The sequence below is a fragment of the Bacillus rossius genome, chromosome 17 (assembly GCF_032445375.1).
Source record: "Bacillus rossius redtenbacheri isolate Brsri chromosome 17, Brsri_v3, whole genome shotgun sequence".
NCBI lineage: Eukaryota > Metazoa > Arthropoda > Insecta > Phasmatodea > Bacillidae > Bacillus > Bacillus rossius.
In genome coordinates this window covers 29,303,976-29,327,651 of record NC_086344.1, presented here as the reverse complement: position 1 = coordinate 29,327,651, position 23,676 = coordinate 29,303,976, and the positions used below count along the sequence as shown (strand labels likewise).

General features: G+C 36.2%; 1 protein-coding gene across 1 annotated transcript in view; it reads right to left on the bottom strand.

Moving 5' to 3' along the window:
- LOC134540632 (vesicular integral-membrane protein VIP36) overlaps positions 1 to 23,371 on the bottom strand; it is a 29,375-nt gene extending 6,004 nt beyond the window's left edge. Inside the window, exons 1-6 of the mRNA XM_063383485.1 lie at positions 22,754 to 23,371; positions 22,557 to 22,672; positions 17,554 to 17,751; positions 14,100 to 14,262; positions 1,949 to 2,115; positions 999 to 1,059 (exon numbers count right to left, since the gene is read on the bottom strand). Of these exons, the coding sequence (XP_063239555.1) occupies positions 999 to 1,059; positions 1,949 to 2,115; positions 14,100 to 14,262; positions 17,554 to 17,751; positions 22,557 to 22,672; positions 22,754 to 22,871 (823 nt within the window). The 5' untranslated portion in view covers positions 22,872 to 23,371. The remainder of the gene's footprint in view (positions 1 to 998; positions 1,060 to 1,948; positions 2,116 to 14,099; positions 14,263 to 17,553; positions 17,752 to 22,556; positions 22,673 to 22,753) is intronic.
- Between the last annotated feature and the right edge of the window lie 305 nt (positions 23,372 to 23,676).

Below are 23,676 nucleotides of genomic sequence, written 5' to 3'. Positions count from 1 at the left end.
CGTCGCACCCGCATAACCGTCGCACCGTTATTTTAGGACATCAGAATTAGGAGAAAAAAATTTCTCACATAAACGTCGCGTAATGTTTTTAGATTCCGAGTGTTCTGTGTAGGTAGTTTTCCCATATAAAACAATGTATTTTAAAGTTTAAATCTAATATTCCTTCGGATATTACCGCTTAATTATTTAATTAACAGAAATACCAAAATGTCTGATGAGTAAATTTTCTTCTTCGTCGACGCTGTGTATTGCTTATAAAAATGTAGCCAGTGCCAATTGGCATAATTCATGTTTGGTTATGTTGATTCCTGTCTAGAGAATGCGCACGTAGTCGAATATCGATACAGATAGCTCATCGATTGCATGACGCACGCGCACTCTCTGTCTAGTGCCGAGTTAACTACATTTGATAGCCCGCGCTTTCACGTCGTGTGTACGACTATAGTTATGCGCTCCAATTCACATTCGCATCACAGTTTGGGTTTTTATATTTAAAGTTAAACAAAACACTTTTGTTGCACGACTTATTAATTTCAATTGTTTGGCGTGCTTTTTTATACTCTACTTTTTAAATGAACGTACTTCCTTGACTAGGTTTTGTTTTTATGAATAACTTTACCTAACAAAAAAAAGGCTTTTTTTCACATAAACGTCGCACTCATACTTTTCAAACTTGATTTGAGTATAAAAAAGTGCAACGATTATGCGAAAGAAACACAATAGTACTACCGAATACGTCATGCTCCACGTCATTATTTCGGACAACCTCTATCTTCACTTCACTTCACTTGCCACTCCCTTCTGCTATGTTTACCAACCTCTGAACTAGTCCATACTCACAACAATGTTTACACTTATTAAACTATCACACAGTAAAATGAAAATTACCATTTTAAAATTAAAATGACCATTTTTTTTTTGTTTTATTGATTAATTTTTTAATTGTAATAAAACTAAGTACAGCAACTAAGTACACAGAAGTAATTTTGCAAACTCACCTCGAGGTGGTTCGAAGAAGGCCGCTGAAGGGGAGATGAATGCCCTGTCTTCATCTTTTGGCTGGAAGAAAAAAGAAACAACAGAGCTCAAAATTCCATAGAAAATGAGAACAAATCAAATTAACAGCATCCATCTGGTCAGCTAGCAAAACAGTACATAGAAAATTCCTCAACTTTACCCTGATTTCTCCACATCTATTATAAGTACTTTTTTCCTGATCCAAAATTCCATTATAAAAAAACCTATAACTCAGAACACGTCATAGAAGTAAAACTTCTTTGGCAATTCAAACCTCAACTCGTAAGTATATGGTAAGGGGTAAATCTGCAGAGAGAGGAAAAGAGAGAAAAAAGACAATTTTTTTTTAATATACATGAACTAACAAAATTATTACGCACTTAAATCTAACTGCTCAGGATATAAATAATTATTGATCAATTAATACTGATTAATTAACAATAAATATTAATCACTGTTGAAATACACCATAAAGGAAATCTGTGCGTGTTACTGTTTCTTCAAGCAATTTTTCTATTTGGAACATGCCAAATCTTTAAACGAACTTTGAAATTCATAACAGGTAGCACTATCTATGCAGGAAATGCAAGGACTGTCGCAACAGCGCTCTCTACGCTGCTGGTTGAATGAAGAGGAACGTGATAGCGCTGGTAGCAAATATAAAATTCAAGGTACCCACATTATGGGATACCTATATCTATTTTCTGAAACCAGCACGTGTGCATACTTTCGGTCTTATTCAAGCGAGAACACAACACAGCGCTAACGTAAAACTGTTTCAGTTACTCTTCAATTAACACCTGCAGTTGACACTATTAAATTTTATTATTGGGACATGCTGTATTATCAAAGTTTTCATGGCTGTAAAAAACTCAAGATTGTGCAAGTGTTTTAATAATTTCGAGCAGAGAGCGTCGCCGGTAAATCTCACGTCGTCCGGCAGGTCGAGCTCGTACAGGCGGATGGACATGATGTCGTGGGTGTCGGACAGGTCCCCCGTGGCGGCGCTGACCCCGAAGTAGTACCCCGTCGGCAGCCGCACGCCCTTCACGGAGAAGCACTCCCTCCACGCCGCCTTGTTCTCCAGGTCTGTGGACACTGCGCCCCACGCCCGCCCCAGTCAGCTGGCGGGGAGGAGGAACGGCAGGGCGCGAAACCTCGCTCTAACGTCATCCGCAGTGAAGGGTCTTCCAAGGGGGCCCGGCTAGTCAGGGGTGTATCTTAGGGTGACCAAACTTCCCGTAAAAACGGGATTGTCCCGTTTTTTAACGATCGTACACGGGGTCCCTGAAAAAGTCTCCCGGGATGCCTAAATGTCCCGTATTTACGTTGGGTTGATGATACACTTTTGTCGCGCCTCTCCTCGGGCCGTCTTCCCCTCTCCTCGACAGTTAAACTCGCTCATTTTAGTTACCTTGTTTGATTATGTTTATATGTATGTCATAATACTTATAATAAATAAGTATTCACTACAAAATTGTTGTTTTTATTTATTATACGCCTCACAATTTAAATTAAATTACATATTCATAGGTAAATTGAAAAAGATTTATAGGTCTCTAATTAGCAAAAAAGAGCATGTTTCAATGATTACGTCTCGATGCAGGCCCCTCGGACCCCCCTTTAGCTGGAGGGTATCGCCCCCAAACCCTCCTTGGATGTGTCCCGTTTTTTCAAGTTTATGATTTGGTCACCCTAGTGTATCTGTGTCGGCGAGGCAGGATTCTCATCATGTGGCGACCAGATCTGATGGTTTTATTTCCAAGCCAATTCAGTTTTTTAAAACAGGAGATTTCTACTGACAGTATTATCACCATTCCTATCATTCCCAAAAAAATTAATAAAAATCAACGACTTTGAAGGAAAACTTATTTGCATCATCCAGTCATTAAATTAAATACAGGGGAAAGATTATAATATGGTTGAGTTGCGATAAAACTGATATAACACTGAAAACAATGTCAATACACCATTTAATGCCGAAATTCAAGTTAACACACAATAAAGGACCACAATGCAAAATAAAATAATGAAACTAATCAGCAGTTTCAATCAAAACTTAACTGTAATGACAAATATGTAATCTTTTAAATACTTCATTCAAATGAAAAGTAATTTATTTAGCATGAAGGTTGTACCCTAATTTATGTAAAAACAGTTTCGATGAAGTTTACTTTTTTTAATCTTGCAACTGTATTTGGTAGGTAACTCATTTTTACCATACAATTTAATACATTTTTCAAACCCAGAAATTCATAACAGATTAATTTTATTTGTTCTGAATAGTTAGAAATGCTTATTAAAAACATTATTTTGTAAACGTTTATCATATTCAGTCAAAATGACACTTGTTTTGGAAAAATTAGTACCGTGGAACATTTGAATGTCATATTTGTTCATCAATATAATATTTCTAATAAATATAAAACATAAAAAATAATAACAATAACAATAAAATCTCCTGTTTTAAAAAATAATTTGGCCTGAAAATAAAACTATTAAAACCTTGTCTCTAATTATGTATATACTATGCTTAAGCAGACCTAAATTTTTTAAAAAATTAAATAGGAAATTTTTACTGCCTTAAAAACTGTTAACAATTAAAGAAAACTTTTAACAAAAAAGTTTTATATTCTTTATAGCTGTAAATAAGCCAAGTCTTATATGCAGCACTGTGCCCTAAAGCTTTAACAATATTTAATTTTTGCAAGTTAAGCTAAGTTAATAAACATGCCAATATTGTTTAGTGGTCATGATAATTATTGTATTAAGTGTATTTTTATAAATGCTATTGATTGTTTTCATTTTACCTGGCTGGCTTTGAATTTTGACTCAATACAAAGTTACTTTTAGCATGCATTTAGATATAAAGTAAGAACTTTCACCTTCTCACTAACTTAAATTATATCTAAAAGTAAAAAAAAAATATTACCTACATTATTCACTGGATAAACTTTCTTAGCAAAAATTATGAAGTGACTTAATTCAAGTAAATTATATAAATTTTTCTTTTCTTTGATAATTACTAAGAACTGTAGCCTAAATAGCTAGCATACTACATTAAAGTATCAAGTTCAAATTGTTTAAACGTGCAGCCGTCTTTCTTTGAAAAAATTAAATCTTCACAAACATTCTGTACCGTACATATCTAACTATGCTTTCTTCTTATTGTAAATGAGTTTAACCATATTAGTTATATAAAGTCGGCATTTATTTCAATGTTTAGAAAAATATTATATCAGCTTTACACCTTAATATTTATGCTCACTTTGCCACAAAAAAGATAATCAGATTTTACCAAATCAAAACTATTATTATACATACAAGTTACTTGAAACTAACAAAATTACCAAACACTAATTGTTACTTAGACTTTAAAATATACAACATACTGTAATAAATATGATTCCTATGACAGAGTGCTTAGTTAGCTCTTATGTGTTTATTTTACAGTATACTGGAGTGAAAGATCTTTAATCCAGATGCTATAGTTGGCAAATTCTGTAATCCTACACCAAATGAGACTGTCATGTTTAGATTTTTGATGTGTAAACAAATTAGGTAACTCTCTGTATTCGGCATTTGGTAGGAGTAAATTCGTGATTGGAACGAAAATTGCATAGAAAAAAATGTGTAACCACAGCGCTGCCATCGGATAACACGAACTAAAGTTCACAAAGCCAAAGAGAAACTTGATAGTATTAACTGTTTAATGAATTTTAAAAAGATGGGCAGTATTTTAATAAAATTCCTTGTCAAAAAATTAGGTGCAAAGGAATACAATTTATTTTAAATACCACTTAACTTTACATAAATTTTCCTTTGGTAACAAGTTAAAAAATGTCAATTTTCATTTAATTTAATTTCAAACTGTAAAAATCTTCAAATCGGCATTGCTGCGGTCTTGAAAATGCCAGAATTAAAAGACTCTTCACCATAGCCCTTTACTGGCTACTTGTTGCTAGCATGTCACTTAATAACAGCTGTGAATGGTTCGAACATTAGTATGAAGTGTTCCATTGTGGTGAAGCATAGGTAACGCAGGGCAACACAGCATTTCAAGCCGACCAATTGTAATAGTTGTACCTACAACTCTGTAGTTCCCCACTGCAAACTACAAGGCGAGACACTTCCATCTACACATAAACTCTACAGGTAGCAGTTGTACGCTTCATGCAGGGACGTCGGAACAGGGGGGGGGGGGGGGGGGGGGGGGCAGCAGGGGCGAGTCGCCCCCGTGCTGTTATGCATGGGGGGGGGGGGGGGACGAGAGTAGCATTTCGCCCCCCTCCTTTTCCCAGAATAAATGTTTGGTCCTAGTAGTATTTTTCTCAAACAGTACATAGTTACAAACGTTGCATCGGTGATCACATTGATTAGAAAATCAAATTTATGATTGTCAATAGACTGTAAAATGATTGCCAATACCTAGATGGTATTTTATTTAAATTGTACTACATCTACTGTCAGAGTAGTATTTAATACATAGGTACTACGTCATCAAATTCTTGGGATGGTATATTTAATATTTTGGTTCGGAAACTCATTAAATAGCAGAATTTTGCATCTAAAATTCCAAATTTTTCCGGGGGAAATACTCTCCCCCCCCCCCCCCCCCCCCCCCCCCGCTCTAGGACTGAGGTAAGTGTGATACATCTTTTCGCCCCCCCACTCTTGAAAATGTTCCGACGTCCCTGGCTTCATGCAACAAAACCAGGCAATCCGAGGTATCAAAAGCTAGGGACTAAGGCCTGATTTACCAACTACGCAAGAATGCAAGAAGCAACATGTTCAGCACCCACATTTTTGAGAACCGGTTCATAAACTACGCAACGAGCAATAATGCAACGCACGTGTTGTTCTATACTTCCAGCTTTCTTGCATTTTGGGTTGCGTTTCTGATGGCCATATTTGAAAAGTAGGGTTCCGAAAATTTTTAAATATGCAGACGTTATGTGCACAGAAGCCCACAAAGTTTTTTTTTTTTTAATATACATCTATACATTATGTTTACACTTGTTAAAACTTTCACACAGTGAGAGATAATAAAATTTTAAAATCAAATTATTGACCGTTTCTTTTGTTTTCATGATACATATGAATTGTCAAAAGAATCCCAATTATTTCCTAGTGTTTAACAATTTTAAGTTATAGGGTTGGTGATGTCTTAGGGGCTGTTCATTAATTACATAAGGACGATTTTGGCCATTTTTGAACTCCCTCGCCCTTGTCAAGATTTCTCAGGATCTCCTACCCCTCCCTTTTTTTTTCTTACATAAGATTTTACCTAGAGGTTCTCTAAAAGGACGTTAAATAGTTAAATTCCATTAGCAAATGTTCAGTTACACACAAAAAAAAAATTGACATAAATCAAGAAATTTAGTTTTTTTTTAAAATAATTATTAAGTCTTTGTAAAATGTGTATTACAATTAAAGGTAAGATTTGAAACAATCTTTAAGTAAGGAAACAAATCAGTAAAAAAAAGACAATTTGCCATCTCTAGGAAATCTTTCGTGACCAAATCAAGGCATGCACACTCTTATCTTCAAGCTCGGACAGTTCAACACTGCAGCGAACAGTACAACAACAAAATATTGAGTTGTGAGAGACGCACTATTGTGATGCGATTGTTCGATGCACCCTGCTCCTTCTTGGGGTATTGATGCTTGAACTCTTACAAAACCAAAAATCTTTCAGTGCATGCTAATTTTGACTTTTAGTAAAAAGTAAAATACTAAGTAAAGAATGGCTTTTAACTCCTCTCCCACTTCCCTGAGATAAGATCATGTAAAGATTTTTTTAACCCCCCCCCCCCCCCCTTTTCCTTTTTGAGACCCTTGCGTAACTAATGAACGGCCCCTTTATAAACAAACTTCGACTTCCTTGTGTTGGTTGCATGCTGCACTGTTGCATCACTGCATTCGATGAGTAGTTTATGAACCCATCCTTGAGTGCATCATACAGTTTCTGACAGGTTTCTTGAACGAGGAATCAAGAAAACTGATTAAGAGCTAGCTGCTGTGTAACTGTTTTCATATCTACAATCCTAATGACTAACAAGCCATTTCCATCACACCAAAGCAGTCATGTCGTCATCGGAAAAAAAATATATCTTAAAAACTGTCAGTACCACCTAAGTTGTTTATGCATGAGCAAGGTTAGCTTGTAGTCTCCCTGGCATTCGTAAAATTTGAAGCACTACATTTGGTCAACTAGCAGACAATTGAAAGCGAAACCAACATGCTACCGCAAAACTTAAAGCGACACTAATGTAAAAATAGCATACACACACACACACACACACACACACAAACACACACACACTAATGACTAAAACCATGTGTTAAAAGTATAATACTTGAAACATCCATCCCAAATCCATACCATCTCTAATAACTTATAATTTAATATCAGGAATGAAAACATTTCCAGCAAGAATTTTAATGTATTATTTTATGCACGTCAAATGCAATAAAAAAATTTGTAACATAATACTGCTTTGAAAATAATTTTCTCGTTCACAATTAAGGTAGTCTACACACTGAAAAAATTTAATTTGGATTAACACAGCTAACCAGTTGGACAAACACGAAAAGTTTTAGCAGTCATATCTCCTTCTTCCACTGAGAGGCAATACGAGAGGAAATAAATAAATCTGTGACATAAAAACCTAAAGCACTGGTGTGAAACAGCATTTCTAACGATTTCAGCATCACTATACATGCACGAAAATGTTCTCTCTCTACTATGATAATGCAAAATAAAATACTTAAAAAAATAAACCAGTGCGAGCGAGACAACGTAACGTGACATAACTACCGAGTTTTTCTTTCTTCTTGTCTCCAACCGGCTTCATGTTCCCAGGGTAAACATTCACTGCCCGAGAACGGCGCAGAGAAGAGGGCGAAACAAACAGGGAAGGAAAGAGAACGGACAGAACGACAACATTACAGAAGAGAAGATCCATGCAGGTTGAAAAGTTCACGCCAGCCAACATCGTTCCACGCAAGGGGAATGATGTTGACTGCCGTCACACTTCAGCACAGCACTTACTTCTATGGACAAACAAGACTGTCTGGTTCACTGGACATATTTTTAGAAACAACGTCAACACATCCGACTGTGACAGAATTGAAAACATTCAAAACAAATTAATTAAGCTTATCACTCTAAAACCACTACCCTAACCTAACTTAGTTTTGCTGTCTGAACTTAGAACTTAATTAGATTCTCTCTTCATTAAAAAATGGTATAGTTGAAAATTAAATTGTAACTATATTCTTGAGTTCTCCAGTTCCATTATCACTTTGTTTCAAATGTGTAAACTCAACAAAAATTATATTGTTTTAAGAATGATTTAAAATTTTAACACAAATGATAAAACTTAATATAAAAAGAATCCTTAAGCTGATATAGTTTCTTATCAAAATAAAAATTACAGTTCAAGAGACCATATTACTGTATCAAACATGTAAACCTTTTGCCTTATGAAAACCACTTGCCATTTATATTCTTATATCAGCCCTTAACTTTCATTTTTCCGTACTTTTAATATATAATGTTATCTCAAGAATCATGTTGTACTTATATTATTCTGTTATTTTTAATTAATAATTGTAAAAGGGTTATTGTGTTATGTTTTTGATACATTTAATTGTTTACTCATCCATCGGACAATATTTTTGTCCTGTTCTTGTGTTTTTTTATTTTGTTTTGCCCACCCTAGAATTCTTTTGACTGTTGGTGTGCATGGTAAAAATGTAAATAAATAAATAATTATCTGCAAAACACAAGTAATGTAACAATTTCTCAAGAACAAACACTGTACATTGTATCCATTTGTCAGGTAGGTAAAACAAAACCCTTTAAAAAATGTTTCCTGTTACCAAATTTTCTGTTTTAGTAACCATGAAAAATTTTGCATCTTATACAATTACATAACTTAACTCTTTAACATTTTCATGGCTGAAGAGAATAACTATTTCACAGATTCAAAATATTTTATTTTCCCCAAACTGTGTTTTATTAGTATACTACATATTTTATTACATCTAGTAACTTTCCAGCAATTTGACATTAGTTACTGACCCAAGAAGCTAAATTTTAAGAACCCACTCTTTAGACATTTGGTTGATTTAACTCCCGATATGCTCGAGAAATGTGAGAAAAATATTTAGGCTACATGTACACAGACCAAAGCTTACGGCCAAAATTCACAGAGAACCAAAATTGTTTTAGCACCTATGCCCCATCAGTCTCATTTTCCCATTGCGTAAATACTGACACACAACCGACTGGCCACAGTGTCACAAACAAGGAAATATGGTTGCAGCACACAATGAATTCTGTTAATTCTCAGGTTGAACAGAAGAAATAAAATTAATTCATTACTATTACAAACTTTAAATGGTGTACTACGTATCCACAAACTCCTAGTGAACTAGTGAACCAATTTGAAGGCTTTTCCAGAACACTTTGGATAAAATTTTCTTCCTACTTTTTTTTAAATCACAGGGTCAATTTTCAACACCTAATAAGTAGTCCTTTACAAATACTAGTTTTTTTTTAGGCAAAGCAAATATCAAAATGAATGTTTTAAATATTCACAAAGCCTAATAATCCAATTGGGAATATTGTTCTCGATGATGCTGTATAATCTTCTTTTATAAAGTACAGGATTGAAGAAAAAAAAATATCTATTAACATTTGTAATGTTTGAGCTGAATACGTGACTAACTAACTGGGCCCCATATATATAAAATCATTCAATAGAAATTATAAAATAATCACGCATAGATCTACGTTCGAATGAATATGCCAGTTTTTTTAAGTTATAAAGCTAAAACCTTTCAATTTTTTTACATATTTTAAGTGAACAATCTCAAACTAGTATTAGTATTTAATGTGCGACTGTAAACGGAAATAAGGCAACAAAAACAACAGCAGTTAGCTAAATGCTGTCGTAAACTAAAGTTTCCTGACTTCCAGCATCATTACCGTTTGTGCACTTACAGACTTTTCTGTGAACTAATGCCCAATCATTAAAACTTGCTTAATTATTCAGACTCCCTTGACCAATAGACACAATGTTAAATTACATCGAGCCAAATTGATGCAGTGTTTGAAAATTTTAATCAATGTATGTGTAATGATACAAAAGAACCATACACTTTTATCCACGTGTATCAAAAATGTATGAACAACAACCAAAAAAGGGTTCAATAATTTAAAAAAATTATTACTGATAGATGATAGCCCAACCACAAATGGCAGTGGTAGACATCAAACTACTGTTTCTATGTAATGTTCAAAAGCTATTCTTAAAGTTGCTGTGGAAGTAATTGTATAAGAGAATGTGTTACTGTGTGCTGCCACGCTACTGCCAAGCTAAAACGCAATTTTAAAAAAAACTACTACAAAATTTCAAAATGGAGTCCAGACAATTAGATGAGCATTACACTAGAGAAAAAAAAATCTTTATAAATGCAAAACACACAAATAACAGTGAGATTGAATAAGTATAATATTATTGTCCTCGATATCTTGAAAAGTACCGAAAAGATTTACTTTTATATAGTTAGTAAATAAAGAGTTTGTGTTAAACACGATCACAGCATTTGTCAGAATTATCTTTTTTTTTTAAAGTTGGCAGTAAACACTAAGCGCACATAATTTTCTTGTAGCAGTCCACTGAAGAATTAAAAGTGTGTGTAAATTATATCCTGGATTAATGCATTAGTACCTAGATGTATGTATAATCCTTTTAATGATTGTATCAAATGTTATCACAAATGACACAGATACAACTATCGACTTTGTCTTCGCGTAATTCATCTCTTTGCACCTTTCAACAAAGGATCCTATACGATAACATTAAGTAGAAGAGGAGGAAAAAAAAACAGGGAAATAATTCGAGTTTACTTAAAGTTTCCTAAGTACCTCCAACGACAAAATCGATGGTGATTCTCAGTTTTTTTTAGAAATCATCAGACTCATTTTGCACCTTGAAAATGTGTGAAATGAGTGAAAATGTAGACGGACTAAAAACCGTGTATCTGTAAAACTTTATTTGTCTCTGTGGATGTGACACCATTACAATCATATATGTACCTACATACTTTCAAACCGTGATAGTGTGCTCAGAAACCACAACTCTGATTGGGAATCGGCCTACATACGACCCTCTACCAGCAAACCAAAGTTTTTTTTTTGTTTGGAAGAGGTTGATTAAAGTAGGTGACACATCGCTATATCCAGGTTATCTCTGGAGTCCACGCAGTGTGCGGTGACTGCTAAATAAGCTCTGCAGATAGCTGCCAGTCGAACAATGGGCAGACATTAACAGCAGATGCACATTATTTCAACTGCAGGGCATACAAGTATACGCTTTCAAAAATTCTACCATAAAATTTCCACACAAATTGTGCACACGAAAACCATTATTATAAAACTCTCGTATTCCTCCACTAATCCCAGAGATGACAACTTCTAACTCGTTAGTAATCACATTTATGCATACAATTAAACACATTTCAAATGAATATGCTGAAGTTTAAGCTAAATATTAGACAAAATAATTCCTATACAGTAATACGCTAATATAATCCATTAAATAAATTAAAAATCACACATGTTTGTAAACCACTTATATTTTAAAACTGAAGCAAGTATCTGGATTTATATTTGTGTTCAGTATTTAACAAAAAATTTATTTTCTAAAACACATGATCTACACATGAGCGATAGTTATAGCACAAATTGCTCATACACACAATCTTCCAAACGTTTCATTGAGTTTCTGTTTCCGTTATAAATAACTCTCTACGATTCCATAACTGGATGCCTACTAATACAGGAAAAACCGTAAAACTTGGTAGAACTGTAGTCAAAACCAGAAATATTTATTTTATACGTCTTCATTATCCACTACGTCTCATAGAATTTCATTGTGTGCCACAAAACCCAAAACATTTAAGTCAAACAGTAAATGGCATTTTAGTTAGTGTCAAGCAATTCCTAAGCTTTCACCGAATTTTCTGCAAATGCAATCAAGAGTACATTAAACCCTTAAGATTTGGATACGGAAGCTTACGTTTATCCTGCCATTCACAGTAAGAACACACTGAAATAAAACACCAACATTCTCATAGACACGTACATTCATTCAGGGGACGAAAGAGACACACTAGCAATAGAAAAATATCACTCCAAGCAAATAAATGTACACAAGAGGAGATACCACACACAAACAAGATACCATTATCATTACTGCAAACTATTCTACTTTAGATTCGTAAACACAGATACCTAATTTGGCAAGAGTAACAGCTGAAACATTGGTACTGGCAGGTAACGTACAACAAAATTACTGAGAATCTGAGATAGTGATGTTTTTAAACACCCTTAATAATAGGCACAAACTAGCTATGCACATACTTGTTTTTCAAACCATAAAAGAACGTAAATACATGCATTAAAATGCCGTTAAAGCACGTAAGAATTGTAACCAACAAAAAAGTATTTTTTTTACATACGTACGAACACAAAAATATCTTGATAATGGTATATCTGAATACTTGAATAAATTTTCATGATAACAACGTAGAAGAATCATTCTAACTTCAATCCTAAAATAACTCTAAATTCTAAATCTTTCAATTCTTATGATCAATTCGAAAATACAATAAATCACCTTTATTGGAACGATGTTACGGCACAGATAATACATGAACTACCAGCCTGGATTATATTTTGAGAGTGGAAGAGGGGGTGGAAAGGGAGAAGAAATTGATGAAGGAAGAGAAGGCGAGGGAGGTGAAGAATGTAAAGGAAGATAGAAGGGAGAAAGGCACGAGGAAATTTGGTAGGAGAAAAATAATGTGGCGGGAAAAAGAAGTATGAGTGAAGAAGGGGGAAGGAAGGGAGAAAAGTGCAACACAAAGAGAAGGAATGTTAAAGGATTTGAGGAAGAGGAAAAATTGTTAAACGTGGATAGAAAGGAAAGGGCAGAGGAAGGGATGAAAAAGGAAGAGATACGAAGTACATTTTAAACGTATTCTGTCAAAAGAATTTCTGTGCTATCAAACAACTGTTTTTCATGACAATCTTTAAAGTGCGAAATGAAGTATTTGACGAGCAAACACAAAAGCAGAGTCCCTGCACTTCAGGTGCAGAGGAAGGAACGGAACGACCGAACCTCATCTTCCCCACACCTTCCCGGTGAGAGCGCAACCTTTGAATATATATACACTGTATAGAAGTCGCCAGCCCAGGTTAAAATTTCTAATACGGTTCGAGGTAGTTGGGTTAATTCACCGCCGCAATCGCCACCATCCCTAGGGCATCGACTTGTGGTGGTCCCTAGCGGACAAGTGTCGAACTCTTCAAACACCCCTTCCCCACCCTCCCACAAACATGCGTTGTCCTCCACCCACCCTCTGCCCCACCTCTCATGCCTAAAGTTTTGTGATGCACAAACTCCCGTTGAACGACCTTGAATGTTGGGTTGGGGGGTGCGGGGGAATGACAGCGGGCGGCAGTGCTGCGCTCTAACGTGGAAATAACAACCTAAGGCGATACAGGGCGTTAAAGGCAGCGCACTGCAGCGGCGAAGTTCCCAAGCTGCTCACTCATACGCTCCTGAAAAACATAGAGTAAATCCCATACAGGGGTGTAGCCAGGGGGGGGGGGGGGGGGGGGGGGTTAAGGGATCAAACCCCCCTCCCCCCTTAGCAACAAATCTTTAATTTAATTTCTTATTCATCACTCAAACAAATTTCATATTAAAATTAATAAAATATTATTACCGTTACAGTATTTAAATTTAAGTACCTGAAACTGCTAAAATAGCACTATTTTACACCTTAAAATCCAAAAAAATTTTCCAGGGGGAAGGACCCCCGGACCCCCCCCCCCCCCCCACTGTAATGCGGGGAGGGGGGGGGAATGCTTCTCAACACCCCCCCATACACAAATCCTGGCTACGCCACTGATCCTCCTACCCGCTCGCGAACTTCTACACAGTGTACATGTGTCCAAAGGCGTCGCGCAGGGGCACGGCCGTTACGGCCCCCCGGCTCACCCGTGAGCACGTCCCCCTCGTAGCGCACGGCGATGTGCGTGTCGTGCTCCAGGTTGCGGAACTTGGCCTCGCAGCCGGCGAGCTGCGTGTGGGTGCCGTCGCGGTCGTGGTCGTAGTGGAGCGACCCGTTGTTCACCATGGCCGAGATGTAGGGGTGCTGGTGCTGGAAGGGCATTCACACCCCACGCACGCCTCCGTTACCGTCCGTCCCCCCAGTTCGACACAATGTCGTGTACACTCTTCACAACATTTATATATACACACACACACGCATATATATATACACACATATACACCACACATATATACATATATACACCACACATATACACACACATATACACATATATACACCACACATATATACATATATGCACCACACATATACACACACACCACACATTTATACACACACAGGGGCGCAACAACAGGGTGGGGGGGGGAAGGGTATTTTGTTCCCCCTTCTGAAACCTTGAAGTGGGGGCAAACGGGGGCAAAGAAAGTAATGTGTAATCAATTTTTAGATAATAAAACAACTGCTTAAATAGCACCATTTTCAACCTTGAAACGTAAATTTTCCCGGGGGACGTCCCCCGGACCCACCGCTTCAATAGGGGGGGATCGATGATTCTTTATAAAATGGTATATTTCCCCCCCCCCCCCCCCCCTTTTGTAAATTTAGTTCTTGCGCCCCTGTACACACACACATATATATACACACATTATACCTACACCACACACACACACACACACACATATATATAACAATGAAATCAATCAGCAATTTGACAAAACATAATTCAAATTACAACCAAAAAAAATTAATCTTTTACTACAGTAAATTCACTGATGTAATTTGTTTATCGCTAACTTTGTACCAAAATATACTAACTAAACGATTGGCGGGGAAAAAAAATTACTTTACCCTGTTTGATTTTGCAACTCATTGGTAACAGTTTTTTTTTTTGCATTAATGACGTTGGCGCATGTTTCGAACACATAAAAATTTTGCTGATTCATTTAAATTTTTATCCAAGTGTAGTTCTGTTCTAGACATGCTGATTAGTTATTACTAATGATTTTATTGTATAAATGCATCATGTGTCAGCCAAAATAAGAATATTTTGGTGAAAAAGGCATGAAGAAATATTTTAGATTCATATTTGTTGAATAATACAATAATTTTATGATTTAAGACAATGTATGGAGAGAAAAAAAACGGGAACATAATTTTTGAAGAAGAAAAAAATTTACTTGAAAATTAAAACCATAAAATCTTGTCTCGAATAATAAAATATAACAGATGGGTGAGAGTTGAAACCACAAGAGAGAATCTATTGGTGGGGGTAAAAAAAAATTAATTACTCACATAAAAAACAAATCTGTTCCATAGTATAATCTATCTGAAGTAATTACTGAATTTCAACATGCCTCAGCGGAGGTATGCCTCATCCTTAGATTGCACCATGCATTTTAATGAGCATTTACTCTTTATCTTTCCAAAGCATGATTTTTTCTATTATCTCTGTCCTTGTTTCCTTGGGCTCTGTTGCCAGATGTACGCCACTGAGCACAAAAGTTTTGGACACAATTTGTAAAGTAATAAAAATTTCTTTAAATGTACATATCTGAAACATTGTATTTTTTTAAAGTATAATTTGGAATGAGATTATCGGTAATAGTTTCATGTTGTGCTTCATCAAGAGCATCACCTAATAATAATAATAATAAAATTTTATTTCCAATAGTCTGGGAGCATTATGTTTCCCACAGAATATTTAATGATGTGAAGTTATTGGTGGCACCATTTCATCAGTAAAAACTTGTGGTCTGATAATTTCCATGGTGACTCTCTTACAGTATAGCTGTGATGACATCATCCAAGATGGTCACAATTGCACTACAAACTAACTGCATTATCTCTATCTCTATCCAACCAATTTTTAATTTTGATACCTTATTGAAAAAGTATGTTTAACGGCTAAAATAAATGACCAAAGTAATTTTTTTGCGAAAAACCAATATTTCGGTTGATACCTAGATTCAGGGTAAAAGTGGTTGGTTTAGCTTAATTCTAAGGTTCCCCCCCCCCCTACCCCCTCTGTTCTATGCTGCATTATTGTGTTGTGATAATTGTGAATCATAATGAATCCTATAAGTAATCCATCTTGGTTTCAACTGTTTTTGCCAAGATTTGTCTTGTATCATTTAATATTATATGTAGTTTTTGCTCTTTTGAGCAAAGCACATAATAATTTTATGAAACGCATTGTTATATATAGTGGCCGACTGCTACAAATAGAAATAATCATTAGTGTTTATTGTTAAATTATTATGAATTCATTAAAAACAAAAACCACAACACTTGAGATCTCCTGTTTGAAAAACAAAATTTGCCTAAAAATGAAATCATAAAATCTTGTCCTTACTTCATCGTACAGCCTGTACATTGTCCCAACACTGTCACCCACTATGCCACAAACACGAAACGTAAGGGGGACAGAAGTGCCTACGTTTTATCAGCCAAAGACCAATCACACGACCCGACAGGCGTGGAACAGACATCCGTGGGCTTGGCAACCGTGCCGCGGGAGGTCACAGGGACAGCGGACAGAGACATCAGCAGAGTCCGAGCTTGCCTGCGTGCATACTGCACAGACGAGTCACGCCCTGAGACGTCTTGTGCTGTCCGCGGTTCAAACACGGTCAAACCTCATTAATGCGAATCCTGTTTACACACTTAACTCTCATCACCACAAAGTGTTTTCACAGAAACTACAAATTACATACGAGTTATTTAATAATAATAAAAAATATGGTTATACTATGTAAAAACAATACTGGTTTTGTTCCGATCGCAAACAATTAAATGCGGTAAAGGCTGGTTAATACAAGTATCCCATCATAATGTAAAGAAACTCTGTGAAGTTTCAATCAAATTAACACTGAAGCCAATGCTTTATTTCAGCGTACGCTGTGGAATAAAACTTAGACATTATTCCCAACAATATTTTCAATCATCCGAAATTGTTTAGAAATTTGAATGTTCACTTACGTTTTACTTGCCCACCTTTAGATGTCATGAATATAAAAAGCTTATCCACATTAGTACAATGACAAACTAACAGGTACATAGTGCTAGCTGTATAACTATTCGGATATTGTACATGCTTTAGAATGTATCCTTTGAATTGTGGGTGCATTTGTTTAGGTGTGTAGGGACGTGAACTTAATGGACGCATCCCTAGGTATTCGGATACAGCCATGGTGGGTAATGGTGAGCATCTTGTCTTCCCCCCCCCCCCCCCCTTTTGGCGATGGGACAGAAAATGAAAATCGGGAGAGCCAAGCGTACAGTTTGCACGCAAAAGACCTGCCGCGTAGTTTCGAAAACCCGAAGCCCCCCCCCGCAGAGAGCCGGCGTGGGACCCCGCGCACAAGTAACGGCACTCACGTTGTGCGGGCCGTTGTGGTTGCTGTACGTGTCGAGGATGATGGCGAGCCCTTGGTAGTAGTCGACGTTGCCGAAGACCGGCCCGATCTGCATGCGGTCCTTGGCGTACCAGATGGCGAAGCCGTCCCCGTACAGGTCCTTGCCCTTGCCGTGCACTTTGAAGTGCACCTGGAGCTCCCAGTTGCGGACGTTGCACGGCTGGGGGAAACGGGCCCAACGCCAGATCAAAAACAAACGTCGCGGAACAAATAAACACACTCTCATTCTCCAAAGGAAACGTTTTTTATTTTTTTAACAGACTTCAAAAAAAGGAGGAGGATCTCGATTCGTCTGTATTTTTTTTATATTCTCCAAATTGTAAAACTTACCCTAGAGATACAAAAAAAAAGTTGGTTGTCTGTGTAAAGTTGGTTTACGGACGATAGTTTAACGTGACGTCATAACAAAACATCGATGAAATGATTACATACTTTTATGAATAAAATGAAATCATTTTTATTGAATTATCACTATTTTGTATGGGTACAAAGAAGGAGTGAAATGTAATTTACAATTTAATTGGTAAATTTACTTTTATTTGCACTCATTAATTCAAATATGTTTATTACATACTTTAGCGAAGAGATTATTTTAACTATAACTTTTATACATGTTTGCTGTTTAACTTCTTCCAATCTGTGTTATTCTGTTAAGGATAGGACGATGATAGGAAAAGTTGGAAACGAATGGGAGTGTTTCAAATTTAATGTGCCTCGAAAAAGTCTAATCGATGGTTGTTCCAATCGAGTGTAAGACAGATAAATGCGGCGCAAGCGTACAATGAGCGTAACGGTACACAGCGCAACAGGACAATGTGCATAACAGGACACTTTTTCGTGTGTGCAGCTGGCGTTCATCAATTTATTAGACGTTGTAACGTAAAAAAAAAACATAATTGACGTGCAAACATCTTAGCTCTCGGTATACAGCATTTTGCAGGAGTAATGTCGATGGATGGAAATGTGTAAAACAAGATGGTGGTCCTAGGCGTAGCAACTGAAACCCGTACATAGTCACTTACGTAAACATTAAGGGACACTTAAACGTACTGGTGTGCAAAATGTTAAGACTTTTATGATAGTGAAACTACCCTGGAATATATTTGTCGACTAGAAGTCATGGTAAAAATGTAGTTTCCAATTTTGAAATACGTAAGAAAATTGGCATTACAATGATTGCAATACATATTCTCGTTCTTGATTCCAAATTGGCATAATAACACAGCCAAATGGTTATGCTTGATGACCTCAAAGTACATGGTTTTAATCTCACCACTGGAAACTTTTTTTTTTACTTTTTAAAAAAATTATAATATAATAATAATGTTGAATCAGCTCAATAAGGTTAAGGTTTGTTTGTAGGAAGTATTTACAGACTGATATCAAATGTTTAAGAAAAAACAAATATACAAACATATACTTATTGAAATCATGGATGTTTTAAAATGTTTCAGGTTAAAATTTTAGTAATGCCACAGAAGTATAAACTTCTAAAGTGTGCGGAAACTTTAAAGCATTAACTGTTTAGTGAATTTCAACAAGATGTACAGTATTTTTAATAAAATTCATTGTCGAAAATCAGGTCCAAAGTTGGAAGTTCGGATTTTTGTATCGGAGCTGTATTTAACTGTTTAAAATTTCCTGTTGTTTCGTGCTGCTATCTGCTCGTAATGATAACGAGCAAATTTACGATTCAGGCAGCAAATTCTAGCGGCGGGCGCGGAGTGTACGTGTCCAATTCGTGTCCAAAAATTTTGCTACTTTGAAGAGTGAGTATTTTATTTATCAGTATATTTATGATGCTCTGCATTTATTTAAATAATTATACACTCAACTGTGTGTCCGAGTTTCATATTATAACTTTTTTTGCAACATGGACAACATGAGAACACATGAATTTGCTCGTTTACCGAGGTTTGATGTTTACTCATCACTGGCTAGTACTGAAAGTCACGCTCAGTTTTTTTTAAAATATATACATTAGTTTCTAGACACACACACACACACATATATCATTGAGTACAAACCCCACTCCCCTCCAGCCATTTTTTTTTTTAATCTGCACAACTCTGCAACCCAAAAGTGAAACACAAACCTATTTACCTGCCCAATACACAACATAACGGCCAACATTTGCAAACTTCTCTACGGCAATGAAAGGCAGCAGATAGGCGAGTGTACCCACTGCACTCCCAGATTTGTAAACCTGCTATTAATTTCTAGTTAGGTAGGTAGTACCTTTTTTTCCTTCTTTGAATTTATTCACTGTGCAAAAGGTTTTATCATAGCAAATTTTTAAAAAAACTTTCCATTTACATTTTTTCCTTATAACCCCACAATTTCCCGGGGCTTCACTGCCACCCCCAATATTTTACAGAATGATTTGAAAAATGTCAGGAAGTATAAAAATGCTTTGGTAATATTCTTTCATCGCTGCTTATCTGTAAAATTAGTAATAAAATTTAAAAAAAAAATACATTTTTTTAGTACTATTTACCCTGCAAACCGCATTTTTAAATTCCCACTGGTTTCTCAGAAATTACCGTTTATAGGTCACATTTGACAGCCTATGCAGCGAAGCTGCCATTACTATGTTGTGCTTTAATTGTGTAGCCGATCCTGTGGAATGTAAGAAAATGTGTTCATTTAAATTTGGATATTGTTACGCTATGGAACGTAAATAATAAACTTATTAAAATCACGGTATTTCATACTGTGCAACCAAACCCAAGCATTAACCCTTGACAGGGATTTTTTTTTTTTTAGCAGTATGGAGGCACTAAGCGCCGACTTGTTACATGCAACGCACAGTAGGGAAACATGTGATCTTTCTTCAAGTTATTATTTACCTTCCAATGAGTCACACTATCCAGATACGAAAATATACACTTTCCTACACGAGGAGAACCACAGGATCAGCAATACAATTAAAGCACCAAATGGTGACAGCAGCGTCAATGCACAGGCTTAGTAAAGTAAATAAACAGTAAATTCATCAGAAATCAGTACAAATTTATGAATGTTATTTTTAAGGTAAAACAAGCAATGTCTGTAGTCTGGAGAAACACCATTTTCAAAATTTTGTTAATTTATTCACGGAAAAGCCACAACGTACAAAAATTACCAATGCTTTTACTTTTATTTGTGTGTGTTTGTGTGGTGAGATTTTTTTTTTTCAGATGCACCCTTCTCCTAGATAATCACCTTTACAAATGAGCTAACTTAAGAATTTGTAACACTGTATAATTTGAGACTTCATATCATACGATACAGTTCATTTTTGTTTAAACAGTCCTCCCAACATTACATATTCATTATGTACGGCCAATTCAATAACAGTGTCTTTTCTTAGAAAAGACTTGAAGGAATCAAATTTACCGTTTTCGATAAAAATCTAAAAAACTGTAAAGGTTTACTGTAGGAAAGCTACTTAAATATATATACTTAAATATATATATAAACACATTAAAATGAATTCATCACGTTACTTGTTTTATTTCCTATCGTTCTATAGACAAAATGTGATATTTCAAGAACTCCACATGTAATTAATCATTTAAATGTTTACCTGCACAATAACGCAGGCACTGAGTCTCGGTAAACAATGAATACTATTACAATTTTTCCAGCAACATGTTAAAAATGTTATGTTTTTTTTTGAGCTAACGGTTTGTGTAATATTATTGTACATATTACCTGTAATGCTGTAATGGCCAAATAGTGATGTAAATTTGCATTTTGCTTTAATAGCATAGCCAAAACCGTTTTCAAAGACATGGACGTAAATATCAGTAAGTTATGGCCGGGGTCAAGACACCGTTTTACCCTAATTTGTTTGTTTTGACGTCGACCGGGGCTACGCCCTCCCTAAGCCCGATGTGCCTCATGCCGTCGACACCCCTCTCCTCCCATCACCTCCCGCCCCGTGTGCAGGTGTGCGTGTTTGGCTGCCGACAAGAGGCGGGATTAACGTCTGTGCCACGACCCTTTTTATGTTTACATAATCGCTACCTGTCTTTTCTTAAATAATATTCCCTAAGTGTTTATGTTTTAAGTCCTAGTTGATAAGGACGGCGTAGAGCCCCACGCAGCAGGCAAGGGAACTATCCGTAACCAGTTTGAACCATATTCCTAATTAAAATAATCAATACTGCTTAAATAATTAAGGAAACCTTGGTATAATTTTATTATAGAATTTTTAGTGTAATTGTTTTAGTTAAATATGTATTAATAAATAACAGGAGAGGCTAACGGTAAATCCAGCGCTTTCCGGCCGCCATGCTGCCCTGGTCTCTTCAGTCGCTTCCATTCGTCACCCGGCGTAGGATGCTTGGTGAGCACCGCGCAACTTGATATTTTTCTTAATCAACTGATCTTTTAACATTCGCCGGAATTTTTATCATTCTTAAACCTTTTTTGTATCTGTGAGGCCTACTCCGGGTGGCCGACTCGTTTTAATAAATATTTAACTTCAATTCGAACATTTAATCACGAACTGCGTCCTAAACTCACGAGGGCAGGCCACGAGGTGACCTGGTCAGCCTGTAAACTGATTCTCTCCCGCCGTTGGCGTTATTAACAGTTTCATCGAGTGTTTGTAGGTGTAGCGCAATTGGAGACGTGTTGTAACGTTGCTGAAATAAAAGGAGTACGTCGAACTTGTGATTTTTAGTCGAGTGACCACGTGTCCCTGCTCCTGAACCTCGAGGCGTGTGGGACGCCTTAAGAGCCCACTGGAGCGATATCGCGTGCTAAGGGAACAGCGCCTAGCCCTACACGGGTCACGTCACGCCCTGAAGGGAGTCTCCGCCGGGTACACGTGCCCACATCACGTGGTGGCGCCCACTCCGACATTTCATTTGTTCCTTACCTTAAATCCCTAGTACGAGTTTTTTATTACTAGTGTTTTTATTAATAATGTTCAATATTCTTAAGTATTCAGTTGAAATATCACTTGAAACTTACCACGTTGTTCCAAAGAGCTCCTAGTTTACTTTGGTCGTCGGGAGTCAATCTAATGTAATTATTGGTTACAATCGTACTTCCCATAAAATCCCAGTAGGGTATCGTCATGCCAGAACCTGTAACATTGCAAATAAACAAATAAAATCTGTATATCTAGGGTTAACTTCCGATGACTATTAATTTCATGAAAAATTTACCTTGGTATGGTTTTATCAGACAATGTTCTCTTTTCATAAAATCTTTCGTATTCCATTCCGCACTAACAACACAAGCACAAACGAGTAAAGACGATAAAGTTGAAATTAATTTTTCCATTGCCACCGTGATTTTCACATTAAATGCAGGTAAGTACGAGAAGAAGTGTTCAAACCCAACGGGTCTCACGTAATAATCGAGAAAACTCTAAAACACACAGGTTTATTGACAAAACTTAGAACCAGAAGATCCCACCACTCACGCTACAACACAGCTGAGCTGACGATGACACAGAAACAAAAACGCAACGTTTACAATAAATGACATTGAAGTTGGTTTCCTAAAACAATTTTTACAATAGTTAAGTTAGATTAATTTCTTTATAATACCAACCAAACGAACATTACTAATCGGAATAAAAACGATGTCGATATACAGTTGCAGTTGGGGGCCGGGCTGACACTGTCACATTTTCATATGCAAATATATTCAAAAACAATAAATATAATAAATCCTTTTCAATTAATCAATTTAATAAAGTGACGCAGATACCTCTCAAATGTTTTCAAAGTTTACTTATTTGACTAGGCTACTTCAAACATTTAAATTTTAAATGTATTTTCATTTTAAAATAATATATTACAGTTCTGATGTTAATGTTGTTCTCATTTAAGTGCATTTTTTTAACTTTTGAAGTATCGGTGTTTTTAAAAGCACACAATTTGCTTTTTTTAGTTAAGTTATTTTACAGACAACCAATATATTTACGTCAACCGTCTATGCTCCTATGTCACAAAGGCCATAATGCCACATAGATGCCTGCCCCGTAACTGGTTGCGTGCCTTCGATCATATATACTTATAGATAGCTCATTGGCTATAGCTGCTGTGTTGTTTGTTGATCCCGGGATCTCAATCAGCTGATT